General features: G+C 43.7%; 1 protein-coding gene across 1 annotated transcript in view; it reads right to left on the bottom strand.

The window, feature by feature from the left end:
* Positions 1–23,707, bottom strand: part of DDX60 (DExD/H-box helicase 60) — an 82,078-nt gene that overhangs the window by 21,136 nt on the left and 37,235 nt on the right. The window contains exons 18-29 of the mRNA XM_024744114.1: positions 22,745–22,864; positions 21,329–21,424; positions 18,176–18,291; positions 17,197–17,339; positions 16,988–17,097; positions 12,075–12,179; positions 11,399–11,527; positions 10,231–10,355; positions 8,138–8,296; positions 4,035–4,182; positions 2,506–2,658; positions 361–465 (exon numbers count right to left, since the gene is read on the bottom strand). Coding sequence (XP_024599882.1) covers positions 361–465; positions 2,506–2,658; positions 4,035–4,182; positions 8,138–8,296; positions 10,231–10,355; positions 11,399–11,527; positions 12,075–12,179; positions 16,988–17,097; positions 17,197–17,339; positions 18,176–18,291; positions 21,329–21,424; positions 22,745–22,864 — 1,509 coding nt within the window. The remainder of the gene's footprint in view (positions 1–360; positions 466–2,505; positions 2,659–4,034; positions 4,183–8,137; positions 8,297–10,230; positions 10,356–11,398; positions 11,528–12,074; positions 12,180–16,987; positions 17,098–17,196; positions 17,340–18,175; positions 18,292–21,328; positions 21,425–22,744; positions 22,865–23,707) is intronic.

Here is a 23,707-nt window from a genome sequence, read left to right as displayed (position 1 = left end):
TGAACGAGAACCCCAGGGCGTAAACTCAGGGACAAAGGGGCCGGACGAGGAGGGAGTCCTCAAGCACCTTGCACCTGTGTCTTCCCTACAAATCACTTCATTGAATTCTTGCAAATGCCATGGGACCGTTCTTATTCGGGGAGATAGCAAAGGAGGACCAGGCAGGTTAGAGATCTCACCCAAGGTCACGTAACACCAAGCCCGTGGCCGGCCCGCTATACCACAGCTAAATGTGACTGTCAGGTTTGCAGGAAGGTCCCCGTGAATCGCAGCACGTTTGCAAACCAAAGGCTCGCCTTTCTTACTCTTTTATTGCCCTATGTTAGCAATGCAATGGGGAGTTTCTGCATATCACAATACCTGTCTGTAGTTTAAAGCATCCAGATAGACTGAGTTTTGAGCAAAAACCACAGATTTACAAGGCATGTTGATTCCTAAAGCAAGTGTCCCCGTGGCGGTCACCACCTAGAAGGAGAATAAAACAGTTACTTCATAAAATAACATTTCAGTGGAATGCCATGGAGTGACTGAAAGCCTTGCACTACAGGATCTGGAACGTTGGAGTTCTTGCTATGTCATATTTCACTGCTCAGGGCCTTGCCCCTCACTCTTCTCTGCCCAGAATACTCTTCTCCCACGTATCCATTTATCTGGTTTGTTCAGTCCCCCGCTCAAATGTCAAATAGAAATTTCTGGACCACCACATCCAAAATGATGGCCCCGTCCTCATTATTCCTACTCATGGCATTAATGACAACCTCAAGTGTATCATCTGTGTGTTTACTGTCCTGCCTCAGACTCCAAGCCCCTTTCACTATCGTGTACCCCACCCCCGAAAAAGAGTACCAGGCATATGACAGGTGCTCAGGAAATACTCTGTAATAAATGACTAGAAAGGGAACTTCCCACAACAGGGAATGATACTGTTATAGACCCACTTACGGGCAGTGGCCAGCCTCACCCACTATAACTTATCTGTGAAGACTATTTCTATGGAAATAAATTATCTAAGTAATAGAGCAAATTAAGTTTCACCTTTTTCCCTGAATTGCCATAATAACTGACCAGAAAAGGAGTAGGGAAAATTTTACAGTTTCTTAAATAATCTATTTTTACTCATTTTTTTTACATATAATGCTGGGTATTTCTAATTGTTATTTCTATTTCTATTGATTATCATAAAGTCATAGTTGAGGTTAATGGTGAAGTATATGGAATAATTTTCTTTAATTATTCTGAACCTGATATCGATACTCTGTCAAAATGAAACACCCCATTTATTAACTGCTTTTATAAAGTTCTTCAATAAGAACATGAATGGGAAAAGAAAGAATATTAAATTTATACTATAACTAGAATAAATACCTTTTGAAAAATGTGTTCTCAATAACAAAGCTATCTCTGTTTCCACAGCACTCTGCCTAGCGGGATCTAGTTATCCATTTACTAAGCTACTGGTAATTGAGCAACTACTATATAAGATACTATTTTAGACCCAGGATATGCTGATCAAAATAGTTGTGCCTCCTTACCTCAATTCATAATCATGCAAAAAATTTTGTTTCTGGTTATTGACTTTTAAAATAAATAAAAAACTTGTTATCAGTTAAGAAAAAAGCTAAACAAAGTTGTTAATGATACATTTTGGGTTTTTTTCCAGATTACAGAATTACCCTTAAATTAGGATGTCAGATTTTTCTTCAAGATTTATTTATTAAGATTAAACGATACTCCCTAGAGTAACAGAATCTATCTCTCCCCTCCCCACCACACACAAATACAATGTACATAATTCAAAAAATTAATGTGGCAAATTAGAAAAAGTCAGGGTCTATTTTAAAATATTACTCAACGTCTAAATTAACTAGGAAATCATATAAACCCTCTTCGTGAATGTATCCAGGAGATCCCCTCACATCTTTATGGGACACACCAGATACATAACAAGGGCTGGGTGTCAAGTGATTCAGGGAACCTTCCTCCTGTCCGCCACCAGGGACAGGACAGAGTATGAGGATGGTACCGCTAAAGTCTGCCGAGCCGTGCAGCTGGCCCCGGGGAAGCAGTACATCCTTGTTCTTATTTCTCCTAGTACACCGGGAAAAGATCTGATCGAAATGCTACCCTGAACGTCCTCCACACCCATGAAAAGACATCTACAGCCAAAATCACATGAACAGCTGACAAAATGCCACGAACATTATAAATGAAAAGTGGGCGTTTATTCCTAGATCGCCACAGGTGTATTACAAACACAGTTGGAAATAGTTGGAACAGTACTTGTTTAGGGGATACTTGAACCTCACGAAAAGGAGATAAACTGAGTGAGAGATTTCAAACCCCCTCCCTCAACTAAATGAGATGGAAAATGCAGTGGTATTGTGGGACGTTAAAAAAAAAAAAAGACATAATTAGATTGGAAAAAATGGTTATTTTCCATTCGTTATGGGTGCTCAGCTTCATACAGACAGAGTTTCAAGTTATAAAATGAAGAACTTTACTTACCCTAATAAATCCTTTCCTAAAAAGAATCTCAACTAACTGCTTTTCTTTGGCACTCAAAGAGCTGTGATGATATCCAATCCCTCTTGCTGCCAAAGCCTTCAGTTCGGCGCCTTTCCTTGAGAATTTCACTCGGTTAAACACCCTCTGCAAAGTCTGAAAGAAGCAAGAGTTTTAGGGATTTTGATCACCTCTTATCTAATTTTAATTTAAATCAGAATTTAAAATGGTGAAATGAAAATAACAGGCACACTATATAATAATTTAGCTAAACGAGGCTAATTATTTGAAATTAACTCTACATATAAAAACCATTTTATAGGAACAACAGTAACTATCAGACATGTTCCAAAGTCTTGGAGCAGAATGTCTCGCGCTGTTTCACCCCATTTCAGGGGTGAGAAGTACTGACCAAGCAGTAGATAATCCCCAGAGGAGGTGTGAGTGTAGCCGCTCCAGCCTGAGGGAGGTCAGATCAGCCCTAGGAGTTCTCCCTGGGGAGAGGGATTTCTCCAAGCAGCGCAGGTTCCTTACCTTACATGGTCTGGGAAGGCTTCCTTCTCACTGTAAATTGGTCACAGACAGCCTTAAAAATATCCCTGCCCTAAGGAGGAAATCCACTTGCATGCAGAGTTTTATGTGCTAAAATAAACACTGCTTATGAAAGAGAGGAGAAAAGAAAAAAACCCCAAACCCTAAATCCAAAAGCAAAATACCCTCCATGTACAGTCAACTACACAATGGGATATCAAGGACCCATGAAATGATGATGGTTCTCGAAAAGGAGGAAACCGTGAAATTTACAAAAGAATGTATACGATAGAATGCACATATACGCACACAGGCATATGCCTGTATGCACCTATGTGTGTATGTATGTGTGTGTGCGTGTATGTGTGCATGTATGCGTGTGCACGTGTCTGCAGGCGTGTGTGTGTGGTCACAAAGACACGAAAGGTTCATCCAGAAGGGCAGTGATTACTTCCGACGGTTGGCATGGCTTTTCTTGTTACTAATTCGTATTTTCAAATCCGTCTACCAAACGCATGCATTATTTACACTATGAAACATTCTGAAGAAGAAACGGCATACCACATTTAGATATTTCAATGTCTTTTTGGTGGCATGTTTTGACTGTAACACAGAAATCCTGAGCTTTAGAGAAACTGTGTATGTATTATTTCAAGCGTATTGGACCACATGTACCGAAATATTCGGTTGAGGCGTGCGTGTGAGACCGGAGCAATTCAGGCTGTGAAAAACAGTACTGCAGGAAGAAATAACAGAAGGGCAGCCACCCCCAGGGGTTAACTATTAACAAGCAAGAAATCTTCTACAAACCTAATCCTGTCTTCTTCAAACATGCTCCGCAGAGCCCTCAGGGTTAGGTACAGACAGAAGGCCACGCACAAGGATTTCTATTCTGGAAGCGACGGCACTGAGGTATCACACCCAGCAGCGTCTGGAGCTGCGTGGTAGTAGCGGGCGTGTGAAATGATTTCCAGGAGCATTGCTCCACCCTAAGGACTCACCTCAGCATCTATGGCCTTCTGATCAGCATATGTGCAGTCCTGAGGGATCTCCAAGTTCTTCTCAAGACGCTTGAGGAGATTAGCACATTCAGCTTCATGGATTAGGCTTTGATCCATATTTCTGGGATTTTTCTGGCTTCTTTTATCTCTGTTTATAAAAACAAATTTTAAGTAATGAACGGCCACATTTGGCCGCCACAGGAAGCCCGGGACATCCTTGATCCCCTCATCACCCAGACATGCACTGCTACATAACCCCAGACCACCCTGAACCAACCTTCTCCCTCGGAAGCTTCTGGAACTGGTGGCCCCTCATCAGAAAAGTCCCCTATTGTGTCTGAATATTCCCCTCCCTTCCTCCTACTCTAAGCATCCTTCTTGCCAAATCCAGTTCTCCCAATATGACCCCCCTGTCCCGTGCTAAAGTGATGAGCATTTTCTCTTTCACAGGCTTGGAGGAAGGTAGGTGCCCCCGGCTCCACATGGCCGAGTGCAGGCCAGCTCCTTCTCTCCTCCTGCTACAGCAGCTCTGAGTCTGGTTGCCAAGGGCTCTTGGCGACACCATCCCCTGCAGAATTGCCCTCTGCTGACAAGAGCTCCCAAGAAATGCCTGGAAGGTTACAACACCTCCTGGGACTGGGAATGTGGCCCCCAGCCAGTACATGACTGATAAGAGGTACACGAAACAGCCCCCTCGACCCACGCTGGCACGATCCCGCAGTGCACCCAGGCCTCCCGTTGGCCGGGGTCAGCAATATTCCAGCAACACCACACCCTTACGCCTCTTCCTCACTTTCCCTCTGTTGCTTCGTCGCTTTCTTGCAGGTCCCGCTCAAGCACACCTCTTCCACAGATCACTTCCATGAGGTCCCATCTCAGATCTCTGCGGGGAATCTGGCCTAAGACACTGCCCCACAAACACTGGCTTGGACTCAGTCACCAAAGCGCGTTATCCATCATTCCATGGGAACCGCCTTTCACAGACACCCACAACTCTCGTCCTTTCTTGGTTTGTCTTTGGTGAATGAGAAAAGCTGCTGCCCTCTCAGTAAACAAAGGCTGCTGCAGCCATCAAGCCACTACAGTCACCCCGACGGTGAACCCTGAGAGAACTCAGGACGGAGACCCATGGGCTGCCCACTGCCAAGTCCGCAGCCTCTGCAGCCCGCCTCCGTGGTGCACCCCGAGGGGACTCAGGATGGCAAAGCACAGGACACTGGCCCCAGCGCTGAGGTGCAGATCAAAGGAATGATTCCAGTGAGCCCAGACTCTTGCATCTTCCCATACACTGAAAAGTGCTAAACTCCTTAACTTGAGATGTCTGGTTTCCTTTAATTAAGAGTCATCTTTTGATGTTCCGACTACCTGGCCTTCGTTGCAAAAACTCCTCTACATCCTGGCTCCCCCCTTACCTCTTGGGAGCAGCCCCTCAGAGCTGTCTGAGAGGCTGCGTCCCGGGCTTAAGTCCTTAGAACGTCCAGCAAATAAAACCTAATTCTCAACTTTTAGGTTGTGCTTTTTTTTTTCAGTCGACACTCTCGCCTTTGCACATAAGACAGCTCCTAATATGAGAATATGTGCTAACCAGTGTCCCGTCTAACTCCATTTCAGGGGTGAGAAATAAAGACCAAGCAGTAGACGCGCCACCAACTCACTTCCTAGGACATTCCCTTCACCTCCAGGGGCAATGCCGGGACCAGCACAGGCAGAGGGCTAATGGAGGCCCCCATACTGTTGTCTAAGGATTTCTAAGTTTTAAATTGAGGTACCAAACTTTCAGATAAAATACATCCTCCTCCTACCCCGACAAATAAAGCTCCGTAACCACCTGGAATCTGAAGGGTGAGAGGGAGCGCCAGGGGGATGTCTCCTGAGCTGCACCAACTCCTCATTTTAAGGGAATGGCTGCAAATGGGGAGGCCGGCTTGGGGTTCTCTGAAGCACAGGGCCCAGGGCAAGGGTCCCAACACCCTCAGTGTAATCATGGTGCTGAACGAGGTAGGAAAATGCTGACGGAAAGAAAATGGACAACCTAGAAGTTGAGAATTACGTTCTATTCGGTGGACATTCTTAGGACTTCGAGCCCAGGAGACAGCATCTCAAATAACTCTGAGAGACTGCTCCGAGGAGGTGATGGGAGGAGCCAGGACGCACAAGAGTTTCCGCAACAAAGACCAGGTGGTCCGAACATCAAAGGATCACTGCTAATGAAAGAAAACCAGACACCTCCACTTTAAGGAATTTAGCGCTTTTCTGTGTATGGGAAGATGCAAAGTCTGGACTCACTGGAATCATTCCTTTGATGTGCGCCTCAGCTCTCTGGGGCCAGTGTCCTGTGCTTTCCCATCCTGAGCCCCCTCAGGGCGCGCTGCCGGGGAACGTGGCGGCTTGCTGGCTGCAACATCCTTTGTTTACCGATATGACAGCAGCACTCTTAGTTCACGAAAACATTCGTCTTATTTTTAAAGCTTGGCTTGTTGGTCACTAATGCAACGTGACGTCGTGACTGCCAGCGTCCTGAAGAAAAGCTAAGTGTCTAAGCTGTCTAGTGACTGAAAAGGCTGACATCACTTCCAGGGAAACAGCGTAACAGGCAGAAGGAAGAGTCACAGAAGTGTCAGCAGGAAATTCTGACCTGCTCCGGAATGTGAAAAATCTGAGCCCGAGAAGCTCTAAAAGCTGTTTCAACTTTCAGGGAAGTAACTACCAGTCATTGCAAAATATTTATGGACCAGCTGTGACCTGCCAAGCAATGTGTTAAGACTGTAAGCAGCTCTTTACAGGAAACCGCCCTCAGCAGGAAGCCCCTTTCCCTGTCACTTTAGCAGAGCCGTATCGTGACTTTTCACCAGGCACCCCATGCTCTACTCATCTCCCGCCCAAGTACACCTTTCAAGTCTTTAGATCACACAATACTTTGCCTAACGTATCGGTTCTTTCTGCAGATCAAAGAAGGAGGAGAGAAGAGTCAGTAATTAACAGGTGACCAGATCTCTTCCCAAGCTTCCCCTTCAGTAATCTCCCCAACGAACGGCGTGATGGAGAGAACACCTAGAGGAAGATGACGAGGATTCCACGAGCCTGCACACAGTGGGGGACGCCGATGACCCTGACCCCCCATCTCAGTGATTACCTGAGATTACTCCCCTCCTTCCCTTTAAAACTTCCATGGCCAAACAGAATCTCAGAGGTGGTTTTGGGGGAACACTGAGTCCACCATCTCCCCACGTTGCCGGCATCCTGATTAAAGGAACCTTTCCTTTCTGCCGACATCTGTGAGTATGTAATCGGGTCCAGCGAGAATCAGGACCCGAGTCATTCGGTACCAACTGGACAGATTAATAAAAAGAGGAAAATGCACGGTCCCTGTGTGAGAGAGCTTAACGATTTAGGAATAAGACAGCAACACATCGTAATCGACCTACTAAATACTGCAGCGTAACAAGAGCCCGGGAGAAAGGGCACTAAATCTAAGTGGGTCATGAGGGCAAGCTTCAGAGAGGCACAGCGAACTCATGAGCAGAAGCTCTGGGGGCGAGCGGGGAGCAGGGACCTCAAGGCAGAAGGGCCATGTCACGGGAAAGTGCAGGAGGACGTGGCACGCAGGGAGAAGAGTAAATATTGAGTATTGAAGGATGAGAGTAGTAGGACGTGATCTGAAAAAGTGAGGGCAAAACTCCAAACGTGGTGGTCCACCAACAATGGCCCAGGAGAAGGAACAGTGAGTGTGGGTAAGTTAATCAATGAGAATGTCAGCCAGAGTGGTGTCAGCTACACCGCAGGGTGGTGAGCCTCAGAGCTCCCAAGTCCAAGAAGAAGACCTCTGTGATCGCCCAAGGAAGATGCAGGCCCGTCCAGACCAGGCTGCCACTGAGGATGGGAGGGTGGGAGGAAGGAAAGACGCATCTCAGACGCAGAGTCTTCAGAATTAGACACCGAGAACAAGGCACGAGCCAGGAGCACACACAGTTCTCCGAAGCACAGAACCGGCCTGCAAATAAGGGGCAGCTAGGATGTCTGTATAGCTCAGTGTACATTCCTGTTGGGACTTGCGACGTATTTCAGAGCCTTCCAACCACCAGTGTGTTGAGTCACATACTCACATGGTCTTCTGTGTCTCAAGGGATTTTCTAACTTTTCGAAGTTTGCTCTCCATGTCATAGGCCTCCTTATCAGCCTTGAGGGGCCTTCTGCTCTGTTGCTTTATCTCTAGGAACCTTTTCACACTTGTAGCGCTTCTCTCTACAGCCCCTAAATTAAATCTGGAAACAAAGGAAAAGAACGCTTGCCTTGAAAGTAATGTGATAAATACAATTCAGTCATATAGCCATCCACTGCTGGCATCCTGACACACAGCTGTTGAGTTTTTAATCTCCACTTTTAGGAGCTTCATCCTGAACAGGCACACGTGTCCTGGGTCGGCAGACCCATCATTAACCGCCTTACAGGAAACAAGAAGTCCCCCCCTGGGGCAATGGCAAGCAGAGCCCCCAGAGATTTCTCCTGGAAGAGAGGTCAGGCACGCCACAGGCAAGGAACAGATAACAATGGGTTTTCTCTATTTACAGAAGAGAGATGTTCCTTCTTCCTCTCTTAAGAGGTGAGAAAAAATTGTTTTACTCCTTTTTATTTATTTTTATTGTTTACTTGTTCTTGTGTCTAATTCCACTGGTCTTTAGGTCTGTCTTGTAACAGCATCAAAGACCGTTAGTGTTAGATAAATATATGTAAGTCCAGATATTTTGTTTTCCCAAGTATAGTTGATTTACAATATCATGTTAGTTTCAGTTGTACAACATAGTAACTCAGTATTTTTGAAAATTCTATTCCATTTAGGTTATTACAAGATCAGGGCTATCATTCCCTGTGCTATACAGTAGGTCCTTGTTGCCTATCTAATATATAGTAGTTTGCATCTGTTAATCCCAAACCCCTCATTTGTCCCTCCCCACTTTTCCTCTTCCCTTTGGTAACCGTAAGTTTGTTTTCTATGTGTGTGACCGTTTCTGTTTTACTTACACATTCATTTGTATTATTTTTTAGATTCCACATATAAGTGATAGCATACAGTATTCGTCTTTCTCTGTCTGACTTATTTCACTAGAGAATATTATGGTTAGTGAAATAAGTCAGATTTCTTGACGGCCAAATCTTTTGTGAATTTTAGTGCCTACTTTGCTTTTCTCTGCGTGTTTTTGTTTTCAGTTTTATCGAGACATAATTGACGTATAACGCTGCAAACGTTTAATTTATACAAAACATGACAAGCTGATAAAGGTAAACATAGCAAAATGATGACTGTAATAAGGTTAGTTCACAAAACCACCACCTCACAAAGTTACCTTTTTTTCCTTTTGTGGTGAGAACATTTCAAATCTACTCTCAGCCGCTTTCAAGTATGCAATACAGTATTGTTACCTGTAGTCACCATGATGGAATTAGATCCTCAGGACTCATTCATTACATAACTGGAAGTCTGTACCTTTGACCAGCATCTCCTCCCTTTCTCTCACCCCCATGTCCCTGGCAACCACTAATCTACTCTGTTTCTATGAGTAAGGCTTTTTCAGATTCCACATACAAGTGAGATCGTACAGTAAAATTTTGCTCTTTTAGGCAGGATGGAGAGAATTGGGGGTTTTCATCCTAACTTCTTGGATTGTGACTATTTCTTTCTAGGGACCAGGTTAACCCAGGGGTTACTGGCCTCTACAACCCAGAAATGTCTCCAGAGTCTGGGCTTTATACCTTTTGAAATGGAAATACCTAGGGACATATGGTCCAGACTTCCTGGCCCCTTGGGATTTAAACTAGCATATTACAAGGCTACTTTAATTTGATGTGGGGTAATTGTGTGCATAAACATTTGATCTCTTTTGTAAAAAACCTAGGTATTGACTGAAAATTAACAAGACCTAATTAAAAATACACTCAAAAAAAAAAAAAAATACACTCGTTTATAGGAAATGGAAAAGGAAAACCAAATAAAGAAGGTGATATGTAACAGCACAAGTAAAATTATTTTTGTAAGAACTAAACTAGAAAGGTGTAGTTTTGAATAGGCACCCTAATAACAAAAGGGCACCAAAAATCGTATCGAACACTATTTTACAAGAGTCAAGTTTGCGGAACTTCCCTCTACTTAAAAGAATGCATCTAATACAAATCACAACCAAAACCAAATTGAATGACTTACAAAAAAAACAGTGCAGGTAACTTCTCCATTTGTCTCAGCTTTTCAACAAGACGTGGAAACATACGTGCCATGTTTTCTGAACTAACAACCGAAGGAGGACGAAGATTCCTCAGGACCATTCTGGCCTGTAGCGGTGACAAGAAAATTATGGTCAGTTCTGCGTAATGAAGACGTGAATTCCTGCCTCTGGCTAAAACATTTTCATAGTTATCTAATCTATATTTCTGTGGTTCTTTAATAGACTATGTAACAAAAACAAAAATAATGAAAGTATAAGATAAAACATTGCAAAAGAACCATCAAAGAAATATATAAGTCAACATTTATATATCATATACGAGAGAACAAAAAGATAAGCAGTAATACCCACGCACGTGCACGCATGCAAGTTTTTAAGGCAACATGAATCAGTCGGGAAGAGGATTATTCGGTAAATGATACTGGTTCCACTACACGGCAGGAGGCGGGGTAAATCAGGTTCTCTCAACATCATGTAACATATATATACATGACATAAGCTTCTCTCTATATCACGTATCACTTACAAATACATTTTAAAGGTTTTTCTTGACAAAATAAGTGGAATAAAATATAATTATATAGGAGCAGGAGGTTAGTTAAAATAGAATGGGAAAAACTCACCTGAGAAAACGCTAATATATGTCACACCCCCAAAATCAGAAACCTTAATAGGTGACAACAGAGCAAACTCCAAAATAAAAAGACCAGCCACTTACTTAAAACAAATATGCATAACTCATACGACCCCGGACTAAGGTTGTAATACAAAAGTAGTTCCTACAAATTAAAATAAAAATCATAAAAGAAAAAAAAAACTTTCCAGATGAAAAAGAGATAAAGGGATGAAAAGCTCTCCTCAGCTGCTGTCACTGTGATTCCCAAGCATCATGACCAGGAAAGGGCCCCTCTGTCCTCATCCGTCAGAACGTGGAGCACACGCCAGGGCAGGGACAGAGGACAAGACAAGGACATAGGTCCTTTCTCTCTCTCTAGTCTATCTCAGAATCACCGGACTTCGTGCTCAACTGAAAATCCTACAATGGAAGCTGAAGATTAAAGAAAGCCAGAAAATAGTAATGACTGCACAGCACAACCCAGGGGGACAAGAACACAGAGGTGCTTCACCCAAAACATGTGTGATCATTACCTCGTTGACGTGACCGCTCTTCACCCAGCCCGTCAGTTCTGCCTTTAGGCTCTCTTCATACTTTCTAGCATCCACCTTTCGAATGACTATTTTATTCTTAAAGTGAACGAATTCCTCCGGACACAACTCCTTGAAAAGGAACACCACAAAATTCAAGAAAATCATGCAAGAAAATCCAAAAGTGTTTCTCAGCAATATGTCTCATGAACAGAATTACAAGCGTCTTGAGAGTAGAGGATGAACTTCTATCTCCCCATCATTTCTGGTGTGTAAACCTAACAGGATGGTGAACTCTTCAGGCAGACCGTGTAGCGAAACCAAACAGGAGGTGAACAAAGATGGACAGAGAGAAGGGAGGGGCGTGAGAAGAGAGAAAGGCAGGAACAGAAACCCAGGACCCAGCACAGAGGAGGGGAGATGAAAGGATTGTCCTATCACAGAAAGTGAAAGAGGAAGCGTGCTCAGGGGTTCAGGGGCATTCCGCCCAGTTACAGGAAAACACAGACCGTCAGGAGGAAGGCTGTCTAGAGAAGGGGCGACCTTATTTTGGAAAGAGTCCACAGGTAACTTTCAAAGATCAGATGCAAGTGATTAGAAAGGGTGAGAGCTTGTCTTTGTGAGCGGCAGTTACCATCCACTTCAATCAATTCAAAATAATTGCAGAATTACTATTTACCTGAGCCCTGGGCCAACCTTCCCAGAATTCAAACATGGTATCATAAAGCTGGATCATTTCTCGAGGCGAAAGGGTAAGATCAGAAGGGAATCCAAACTTTTCAATCTATGTTTAAAATAAAATTGAAAAATTTAATATTCCTTCGATTCCATCTGACGTTCCATCCTCTACCTCAGCATCACTCATTATCATGAACCCAAAGACACTGAAAACAGCACTGATCTAACATGCTCAGCAATGGCTCAGCGCAAACACAATACTAACCGAGAGCGTCCCTGATTTACTAAGAGAGAAGAAAACTCAAAAGCCCACCGGAAGGTTTGTATATTTCCTAAGAGCTTTCAGCTCAGCCAATTCTCTTATGAGGGCTGGGAGGCTCAAAGGTCTGTGGACTCAGTTTAGACAAGAACACACAGCCTCCACCCTGTAACTGGAAGTGGAACTGATTTAACTATGAATATGATTCCTGGCTTTGGAGCACCAAGCCAGGCTAAAAGGGGCAAATCTGATTTTCTCAAAGTCCTATGATAACTTGAAGGTCACCTTCACGACACTCAAGGAAACTTCTCCCCAGGTTACTGACTTGGTTCTGCTAAGCCTTCTGGATATTGTATTCATTATTTTTCCACAAATATTTTAAAATATTTTAAAAAATATTTTAAATATTTATATTTAAATATAAAATATTTATATTTTAAAATATAAATTAAAAATTCCTGTTCTCCAAAACCCTTTACTGCAGTAAATGCTACTGGATTCAACCACTGTTGCTACGAATCCACTGCCTGTGAAACTATGATCCCTGAGACGCTGGCAGGTTTTCTTCAAAAGAAAAGTTGAGGACAGGGGGGAATAGGCTTCCTCAAGGGTTCTCACTGGAAACGTTAAATCTCCACGAAGGGGACTACAGTATCCAGATTTCTCCAAAATTATTTGACAATAAGGAACTTGTTTTCGTAAACAGCTACTAAGTTATGAAACTCAGGTTTGGAAGTTCTGGGCTAAAAGAAGCCACCCCAAACAATACAGCTGAAAAAAATTGTTTAGTAGGATGGAAAGTACAATCAAGTTTGAAATCAGAAGATCTAGTTCTAATTCTACCTCTAAATGCCAGTTCCTCATCTACAATATAGGATCAAAATATCTGTCCTGCCACCTTACAGACTGTGCTAAAAGCAAACAAGATAAATACATCAGTACAGGTTTTTTAAAACTTTTTAAACTAGTAGATAAATAAGTCTTGAAGAGCTAATGCCCAGTATGGTGATTACAGAAAACAAAGCTGTATTATGAACACCAAACATGCTAAGAGACTAGATATTAATTGTCCCACCACAAAAAAGGGATGTGGGGCTTCCCTGGTGGCTCAGTGGTTAAGAATACGCCTGACAATGCAGGGGCCATGGGTTCTATCCCTGGTCCGAGAAGGTGACACAAACCGTGGAGCAATTAAGCCCGTGCACCACAATTACTGAGCCCGCACGCCTAGAGCCCGTGTTCCGCAACAAGAGAAGCCACTGCAATGAAAAGCCCTCGCACCACAACGAACAGTAGCCCAAGCTTGCCACAACTAGAGAAAGCCTGCGCGCAGCAACAAACACTCGACGCAGCCAAAAATAGATAAATAAATTTTAAAAAATAATAAAAAGTAAAAGATGTTAAAGAAAAAAAAAAGGGATGAGGACTCAGACTTGACACAGGTGGCAGACACACTGCAAAATAAATGTATCAAATCAACATGCTGCACCCCTTAAACTTATACAAGGTTTTATGTCAAACGTATTTCAATTAAAATAATCAGCCAGGCTTTGAATGAGGCTTGTAAGAATCTATAGGATGCAGGTGATTTCCTGGAATCACCGTTTAGCATCTCAGTCTGAGCACTGAACTGACTGAACAGAAAAAACTACATTTTGCCAAATGGTACGTGAATATGTTATTTTGGAATGTTAGCATTTTCTTCTCTTATTATTACTACTTAAAAGTGGCAAAGTATTTGCCTAAATAAAATAAATCCAAGAACTATCATAATTTTTAAGACACAAATCTTCTGTATTGGTCACGAGAATGCTTATGATTTCTTAGGGCTTTTAAGCTTTTAAAAAAGCCTGCGTGTCCTTATTTCTACCATGGAGGGCAATTCTGCCTTTGCCACGGATTTGTTGTCAGAATTAAGTTACGTAATACGTGGCATAGGCCTAGTAAACCGCCTGGCACGTGATCGATGCCTCAACTCTCGCTGTGACTGATGAATGACCAACCTACAGGTCTTAATGTATTTTTGTTTTGTTTTTTTTTTGTGGTACGCGGGCCTCTCCCTGTTGTGGCCTCTCCCGTTGTGGAGCACAGGCTCCGGACGCGCATGCTCAGCGGCCATGGCTCACGGGCCCAGCCGCTCCGCGGCATGTGGGATCTTCCCGGACCGGGGCACGAACCCGAGTCCCCTGCATCGGCAGGCAGACCTTCAACCACTGCGCCACCAGGGAAGCCCCCAGGTCTTAATGTTTTTAATCAATTTCAGGACTCGGTGGCTAAAAGCTGGGCATTCCCTTCAGCTGGTCTTCACGATACGCTAACTTACGAGCTGGTAAAAAACTGAGCCAGCCCAGGTGTAAAAGGAAGAGACATAAAAGGTCACAGATTCACACCCTCCTTCACTTATGAACACACAGCATTACTCACGATGTTGTTTGGGCAAATCACATCGTCCCCAACCTCGCAGGTGACGGAAGCACTGCTCCACGTGCAGGCGAAAAAGACCAGCGGCTCGGCTCCTCCCACACTTGCTGGGGCTGACACCGTCAGCCCACCCCACCCCCCGGCAGCCTGCAGCTGTCCCTGCGGGGCCGGATAACTCTCCACTTTGCCAGAAACGAGCCTCATGTGAAGGTGGGCACTCCCTCACCTCACTCATCCTGCCCCCCTCCCTTCTGGGACCACCCTTGTGACAGAGCTACAGAGCGGACGCCCAAGGGGGACGGCACTTCTCTTTACGTTGCCACAGTTCGTTACACTTTTCCATGCCACCCACTCTCGCACATCAATCTGAGGTCTACTACACAAGATCAGGAAGCATCTCCTTGTTCAGAAAGGCCGACTTGCTTTTTTATCACTGATGCTTTAGGAAACATCCCATACACACAGCTGCCAAAATACATATTTAACACTGTCCAAGCCCCATTCCTACTGCCGATGTCCGGGAGCCTGAAGGAGACTCATGCAGCAGTGTGACGTTTGCAGAGGTCACATGGGGTTACAGGAGCTGGAGCAGCTTCCCAGCTGATTCATTAATAGGTACTGAGATAGAGGAAAGGCACTTGGACCAAAATGCCCGCCTTGCCAAGTTCTCCCAACCACCGTGCTCACTGCTGTTTAAAGACAACCTTCCCTGAACCATCTAAACACAACAAGTGACTGTGAAAATACTACGCTACTTAAAAACACCAGGAAATAACGTGGAGAGAGAAGAGAAAAGGAGAGAAAGACAGAGAAAGGAGTCTTGTTATCAATTTTTGGGTTATCATCACTATTCTAGTTTGGGGATGTGAGTTAGGTCACAGGAATTTTGTCCACATTTGAGCCACTGCCACACAAAAGAGAAAGTTCCATAATAAAATCCTGTTGGAAAATTACCATCGCTAGGATTCATTCCGTTGCTTTTAGAAGCTACTGCATCACAGCCCAAAGGCTATAAACCGATTCTCACTCACTCCCTCACCCAGGCGTTTGTCCACCAGATTGTCCAGAATACAGTGATATGACAGCAGGCTCTGGAATCGGTCTACCTGAGACTGCATCCCAGCCCCACCCCTTCCTCAGTGGTCCAAGTTCTCTCTGCCCCACCTTCCTCACTTGCCGAATGGGAATATCAGTACAGCATGTATCCTAAAATTGTGATGGTTAAAAGAGACAAAATACATAAAATTCTTAGAACCCAAAGTAAGTTCCCCATTTGGGTTGGCTATATTTGTGTAATATACATTTTAATTTTATATACATAGCAGTTAGTTACAAACTACAAGGACACAAAATCTGTCTTCAAGGACTTAGTCTAGTAAGAAGACAAGCACGTAAAGAACTTCAGCAGCAAGCTGGCCGTAACTGTTATCATACAAGAAAAATATAGACAAGGTGCTATGGAGAGAAGATTCCATCCAGCTAAGGAAGTCACAGAGGATTCTGGAGAGGTTTCCCATTAGAAGAATCATCAAAGATGAACAGAGTCTGGACAACAGGCACTTTGCATCTGTGCTGAAACGCTCCAGTTTATATATAAATCATGAGGGCTTCCAGGTAAAATCCATCAAGTGGATGAACAGAAAGGACTTGGGGCCAGTTCCTAGAAGACCTGGGAAGCCTAGCTAAGGAGCTGTGCCTTTTGCCGGTTCCAGAGAAAAGCCAGAAAAATTAAGAAATCTTCCCCCACTCAAACCCCAGTGCGCCACATGAGGTCCCCTTAAGACCTCCACCTTACTGATTCACTACCCAAAAGTCATGTGATTGCTATGTTAGTGAAAAGTGTCTTTTCCTTGTTTGACCTAATTCACAGCAATCAGATTCTCACACGTACAAGGTACTGTCCACACACAGTTGTAGCTGCATTAAGAGGAGAGTTAGTGTCCTTGAAGGTAGACAGATGGGACACAGGTGCTGAGAAGAAGGAAAATGGGCAAAGAATAAAGAAAATCGACCCCAAGAAACTTCAGGTTAAGATGTTCAGTCATTCCTAAGCTTTGCAGATGTAGGCACCACTGAGGAGCAGATGAAAACTCTTGTTACTCTTAAAACTCAGGTTCAATATCCGTTACAGAGCATCGATTCTGTAATTCTGATGAGTGTCGCCCAGGCAGCTTTGCAATATGATACAAACCATCGATGTGGCTCAGAACAAACATGGCGGAACCATCACTCACATGGTCCACGGTCAGCGCAGCGCAAGGGTGAAAATGGTCAAAGGAGATGTCATGATTGTTTACTGAACATACGTGCTTCTCTAAATCATTGTATCTCTCTGCATAGAGCACTGGAAATGAAGAGCAAGGATTTCCAAATGAATGAACACACAATGGCTGGAATAACTTGAAAAGAAAAGATAAAATTCCTATGACTATGTCAAACATACCAAGTCTCACTTTATACGACTGCTTCCTCAGTAAGTAGTCTCGGTGAGAACTGGCGTGGCAGTTGGCATTTCTTGAAGAAGCAGTATTTTTTTCTATCATACTGTCTGTTTGTTTCCAGTACTGTTTTATGGATCGTAGCCACCTTAAAAATTTAAATCACATATTATTTAGGCAGAACATGGAACCACTTCCTGTGAAAGGATTTTAAAGTACTTTAAATAAAGAAAATTTTATGTGCCTTAAAAATTACTTAAGGGAATAGGCCCTGGAGCCAGATGACCTAAGATCGAATCCCAGCCTCCTTACCATGGGCTGAAGCTCTCGGTTGCATCACAAAATCTCTCTGGGCCTCATTTTCCACATTTAAAATGGAAATAATAATAGCAGTATGGAAAAGACTATCTAACAGTAGTAATGAAAATAATAAATCGTAAGGGCTGTTGGCCATTTAAAATAAATTAACATATGCAAAGCACTTAGAAGAGCACCTGGCAAATAGGAGTCTTTGCTATAATTGTTGCTGTTAGTGGGTAAAAATCTAGCCCTGTGGATAAATAATATGGGGTTTTCAACTAATAAGGCTTCACTATCTTTCTAAACATCTACAAAGTGGGACAACGTAAGAAATCTCAAGGTCCATGGCAGAGCATGTCATTATACCATTTTAATTTTATTTCTTGGTAAAGGACAAAGAAAAAGAAACATAAATTGATAACTTCCGGTGAACCTTTTTTGAGATACGGGGGATATTTCCTAGTCAGCTGCAGATCCAGCTGGGAGAACCCTTGATTTTCCTTTATAGAGTGTGGGCTTGCTCAGCACCTGCCAGGAGGGGTGACTCTGTTCCTTGAATATCCAGAGATAAGGTAATAAATTCACCAGAAAGTTATGAAACTCTCCAGAACCCAGATAGAAAGCATGACATTCAAACATTCAAAATAGATAAGCATTGTATCCGGACTAGAAGCTAATGCCTACTCGGTGAGATGCTCCGGGTTGCTGATGGTAGCAGAAAGGGCCAGGAAGGGACAGCGGATCATGACAAGGAGATGCTCCCAGACTTCTGCTCCAATTTCTCCACCAAGACAGTGGACCTATTAAAGACAAAACTTCTCCATTAAAAATGAGCAGAAGGTCTGAAGAGATACTTTTCCAAAGAAAACAAACAGATGGCCAACAGGCACATGGCAAGATGCTCAACATCACCAGTCATCGAGAAATGAAAATCAAAACCACATGAGATATCACTCGCATCTGTCAGAACGGCCACCATCAAAAAGAACACAAATAACAAGTGTTGGCAAGAATGTGGAGAAAAGAGAACGCTTGTGTACTGTTGGTGGGAATGTAAATTGGTGCAGCCACTGCAGGAAACAGTATGGAGGTTCCTCAAAAACCTAAAAATAGAGTTACCATATGACCCAGCAATTCCACTTCGGGGTATTTATCCGAAGAATACCAAAAGATATAAGCATCCCCCATGTTAATTGCAGCACTATGTATAACAGCCAAGATATGAAGCAATCTAAGTGTCCACTGAAGGATGAGTGGATAAAGAAACTGTGGTATGTATATGCAGAATGGAATATTATTCAGCCATAAAAAAGAATGAAATCTTCCCATTTGTGACAACATGGAAGGACCTCAAGGGCATTATGCTAAGTGAAATAAATCAACAAATCAGACATAAAAAGACAAATAATGATCTCACATGTGAAATCTTAAAAAAAACCCACACACACAAAAAAACAAGCTCAAAGACATAGAGAACAAATAGGCATTTGCAACAGGTGGGCATGGGAGAAACGGGTGGACTGCTTTTGTTTGTTTTAGTCTAGTTTAAATAAATTAAATAATTTTTCAGTTGATTTAAAATCAGCGAATGAAAATAAGACAGGGAAACCTGAATCATCATACATGGTCTCCAATTACCTTTAATCAACCATGCCAAGTTTACGTAAATATTGGCAAATTCAGGCAAGAGAAAATCTTGACACAAATTCTTTTAATTCCCATAACCGATCCATCAATAATTCCTCTTTATCTTACTTTCCAAAATGTCTTTCAGATCTAAGTATTTTCTCCATGTCCACGGCCCCCAAGTCAATCACGATACCCTCCTGGCCACCCTCCTAGCTTCCCAGGCCATCCCCTGAACACTTCACATCACAGCCAACAGATACGTCTCAAGGATGAATTCCATCAGGCCATGTCCACAATTAAATTTCTTCAATATCTTCCCATTGCATGTGGAACAAAATACAAACTCCTGAACAGGGCGTATATGTTGTGCTGGGAGTAACCGCCCCCCACCTACCTCTCCAGCTTCATTCAAGCCTCTCTCCCATCCTGCCCTCACTTTCCTCCAGACACACTGAACTTTGCTTTGTTCCCTGACCACATCTTTCCTACCCCGGAGCTTCCACATATATTGTTCCTTCTGCTCTTACCCCCTTTTGAACTTGCAGAGTTCGGTTCAATGTCGCCCCATGGGAAGACTTTCTGACCAGCCACCGCAGAGCCGTCCCCCTGCTGTCTCCCTGCCATCACCACAGTGGGGTCACACTGATCCATCTCTTCACCATACACACTGATGCGGGCTGCCACCGTCATGGGTAGGCGTAGCTGTCTACCCCCTTTTTTCCAATGATTCTGTGACTTACCCTGGGCATTCCCAGCACCAACAGTGCCTGGAATTGTGGAGATACTCCTTATATATTTGCTGAATTAACAAATGTCCTTTGACCAAATAAAGCAAATGGAACTAGATTTAGGGAAGATTCTCAAATATGGTCTCCTTTAAACAGATTAAACTATGACACCTGGCAATCAACTGGAAAGAACGTACCATCAGAGCCAGACAATTAAAAAAAAGAAAAAACTTCCCCTGCCCATTTGGCTTTGCCCTAGTCAGATAATACACCAGCCCGTCAGCGTTACCCTGACATAAAATTGGGGAAACTGAGGTACCCCATGTCACAGCATTTCAAAGCTTTGAGACCAGAGTACAATTCAAGGTTCTAGACAGCCAAGACAAAGCTGTTGGATTTTTTTTTTCAATATGAATATTCAAGGCCTTCAGGATGTAGCATATACAGAATGAGCAAAAAATAAAACACAGTAAGTCAGGTTCAAACCAATCAAAAGCACAGCTCTCTTGGTAGCTTCAAGCTTACAACAGGAAAAATTAAGTGAAATACAGGCTTAACATCATTTTCCCCTTTAAACTGAAAGCCCCTTGGAGCAAAAGAATTCTTTTATAATGCTTTAAGTCTCTTTGAATAAATATTCTTAATTCTGCTGTAAAAACTTTCTCAATATCCTTCATTTGCTCTATAAATGTCCATCATTTTCCAACCTGCTCTCTCTGCCCAGGGAAACTGACCCACAGAGGCTACTTCAAAAGAGCTCCAATGCTCTCTGGTTCCACTGGCTTTGGCCAAAGGAGAGCCTGGGCAAGAGACCTGAAGGGAATGAGGGTGAGGTCTTTGTGCCACTGGCTGCCTTCCTGGCAGGTTACCCTGAGCCAGGTGTGCTCCTCGGCTAAGGCAGCTGCCCCTTGCAAAGTGGCCAGCACACTCAATCTTCCTGTGGGTCTCATTGACCATATCTTTCCTTGTCCCTTTAGGCTGAGGGGTAACCTCCTCGCCCTGGGCTACTGCACTAACGGCACAGTTCCCCCCCGCCCACACACCTTTGCAAAAAGCTCTTCTTGAATTCTTCCATTTTGTGTGTGTCGTCTGTTTCCTGCTGGGACCATGACTGACAAGATACTGTACATAACTGACATCATTGTTATAGCCCCAAACTCCTTGCTCTGGAGATCAAAGATCAGATTTTCGGAATCTCTGTCCAGGAAAACTTATGCCCTAGTGGTGAGTTCTACTCCTCTGAAACGGTGGTCACCAAAGACAGCTCCTCTGCCATCCAGAGGTCCGCAGACACAGATACCCTGTCCTGAGCCAGAACAGGAAAACGGAGCCCAAAGACGGGCGTGATTCACAGGGGAAAGACAATGTCCTCCGCAACCGAAACTCCACGCAGACGATGAATGCCCCGAAGCAGCAAATGTCTTCAGTGTGGCGCTTACGCAACCAGGAACTCAACCCAGAGAAATAATACCAAACCTACCTCATCAAATATAACATATCTGATCCTTTTCACCCACGCCTGGCGATGCGGAGCTAGCAGCAGAATTTCAAAGCAGGCAGGCACTGTGACAAGTACCTAAAAACAAGAGCATTGTGCAAACACTTTTGAGCACTTGCTACACCAAGATGTAGTTCTAAGAATATAAAAGAGAGAGTTAAAACTCCTGAATGGACCTGCTGATTAAGTAGAATATGATATATTCGTTTGAATCTTGTGACACTGCAATTTTTATAGGTCAAAATGGTAAGATATCAGATTTGAAGTTTAAATTCTTACTCATAAGCATTCACGGTAATAATAGGAAGAGTTCATTGTCGCAGGTTTATTCCTTCAAAATCTGACCCCGAGGTTCAGTTTAGGTTGAACACCATTTATTCAAAATGAACAACTATGGAAGTTGGGAGAGGATGGGGCAGAGTGAGAAGGTGAACTTCAGAACACACCTGGTGACGCGCTGGCCCATCTAGCTTGGAGTCTGGAGCGCATGGCGGCCATCAGTGCTACTCCACACGCAGCCGAAATGGCCAGTGTCTCTGCCCCAGCCCCGCTCAGTCCCAGGGTGCCGAAAGCGGGGCAGCACAGGGCCCGACAGCAGGCCTCTGCCGGACCTCACGCCCCGCCCCTGGGCAGCGGTGCTCTTACAAATGGCGATGTGGGCGTCACATCTCACATCCACCATGCAATGTGCTATAGTCACGTTTTCACTTTCTGTTTAGCTCTAACTGTTTTCAGTGAGCTTAATAAGGAGGGAAACTGTCTGATTTACTTAACACCATGAAGTCCATCCATAAATACAACATTCTGAAACTATGATGATATCCTTCACATCAAGAAAGGTCAAGAAACAGTTATCCTGAATGGAAATCAGTTTGTCAGTTTTTATAACATGGGGTTCTTCAGATCATTTTCGATCCACTTATAAACCAAGATGATGCCATGAAATATAACTGAAATCTGCAATCAAAAGCTAAGTGTCCTTGAGAAAGATGAGCTCCATTTCTTACTCTCTGGAATATAACACTGTTCAATTTTCTCTAAAGCCACTTCATCTTTTTTTTTTTTTTTTGCAGTACGCGGGCCTCTCACTGTTGTGGCCTCTCCCGCCGTGGAGCACAGGCTCCGGACACACAGGCCCAGCGGCCATGGCTCACGGGCCCAGCCGCTCCACGGCATGTGGGATCTTCCCGGACCGGGGCACAAACCCGTGTCCCCTGCATCGGCAGGCGGACTCTCAACCACTGCGCCACCAGGGAAGCCCAAGCCACTTCATCTTTTATAAATTCAAGAAAATTACTTCTACAAGCCCTTGTCAAGATACTGCATTTCTACTGAAAGAGACTTCTGAGTACTATCATATAATTCAATAACAAATGCATTAATTAGTGTATGTCCTACCTGAGAGTTTAGAGCCTCATGACGATACTCCCGTGTAAAAACACCGCACAGAGATCCACCTTTTGGCAGATTTTTGCTGAAACGATTCTCAACAGTTGCTGCCACCTGATTGACAAGGGCCTGATTGACAGGGGAAAATATCCATTAATCACATAATAAAGTACAGGGGAAACCTCAGAGAGAGAACGACAGGCACTGTCTAAAATTACGTACTGCTGGGAGGGCAGGAAGCTTCATCACCCCTTTCTCCTACCATCTGCCTAACCCACGGGCTGTCTTTGAGCTCTGTGACTACACGTGAACACACTTATAACCTCAACCCAATGTAAAATGGGAAAACCCGGCTTCATCAGAGGGAAAAAGCAGGAAATGTTGCCCACGCGTGACAAACAAACAGCTGATACCTGGGCCACCAAGGCTTAGAAAGAAACCGTGAGTCGATGTAGAACGGCCAAGGAGGGCAGCCGGGATGGACGTGTGGTTCTCGTATTTGGGGGCATCCCCAGACCTCTACCTGCGAGTGTACAGGGGACCCACACCCCGGACTAGGCAGGTGGTAGCCAGCGAAATCTGAGCGTGTGCAAACCTATACACATCTCCGTATTTCACACTCTATGCCCAAAAAAGTCTCACCTAGATTAAAATGTAAACTTTAAAACATAAGCATAAAGATACTAGAAAGTGGACACTTTCATATATTTGAGCACACTCGGAAACACTAAACGGAAATACTGATAGATCTGACTACACAAAGATATTAACAAAGTACCACTGATATAACCGTAATATAGCAAAAAGATGAAATGACAAAAGTATATCGGTTATACTTTACAGAGAAAAAGTAATATACTTATTATACAGACTTCTGGCCAATCAATAAAAAGGCAATGCCCTTCCACTACAAGAAAAAGAAAATGGGCAGATGTCATGAACAAGTAGTTCACGATTAAAGAAATATCACTG

Source organism: Neophocaena asiaeorientalis, unplaced genomic scaffold (assembly GCF_003031525.2).
Source record: "Neophocaena asiaeorientalis asiaeorientalis breed wild unplaced genomic scaffold, Neophocaena_asiaeorientalis_V1.1 scaffold115, whole genome shotgun sequence".
In the NCBI taxonomy this organism is placed as follows: Eukaryota; Metazoa; Chordata; class Mammalia; order Artiodactyla; family Phocoenidae; genus Neophocaena; species Neophocaena asiaeorientalis.
Note: the sequence above shows the minus strand (reverse complement) of the source record. Positions and strands in the feature narration are given on the sequence as shown.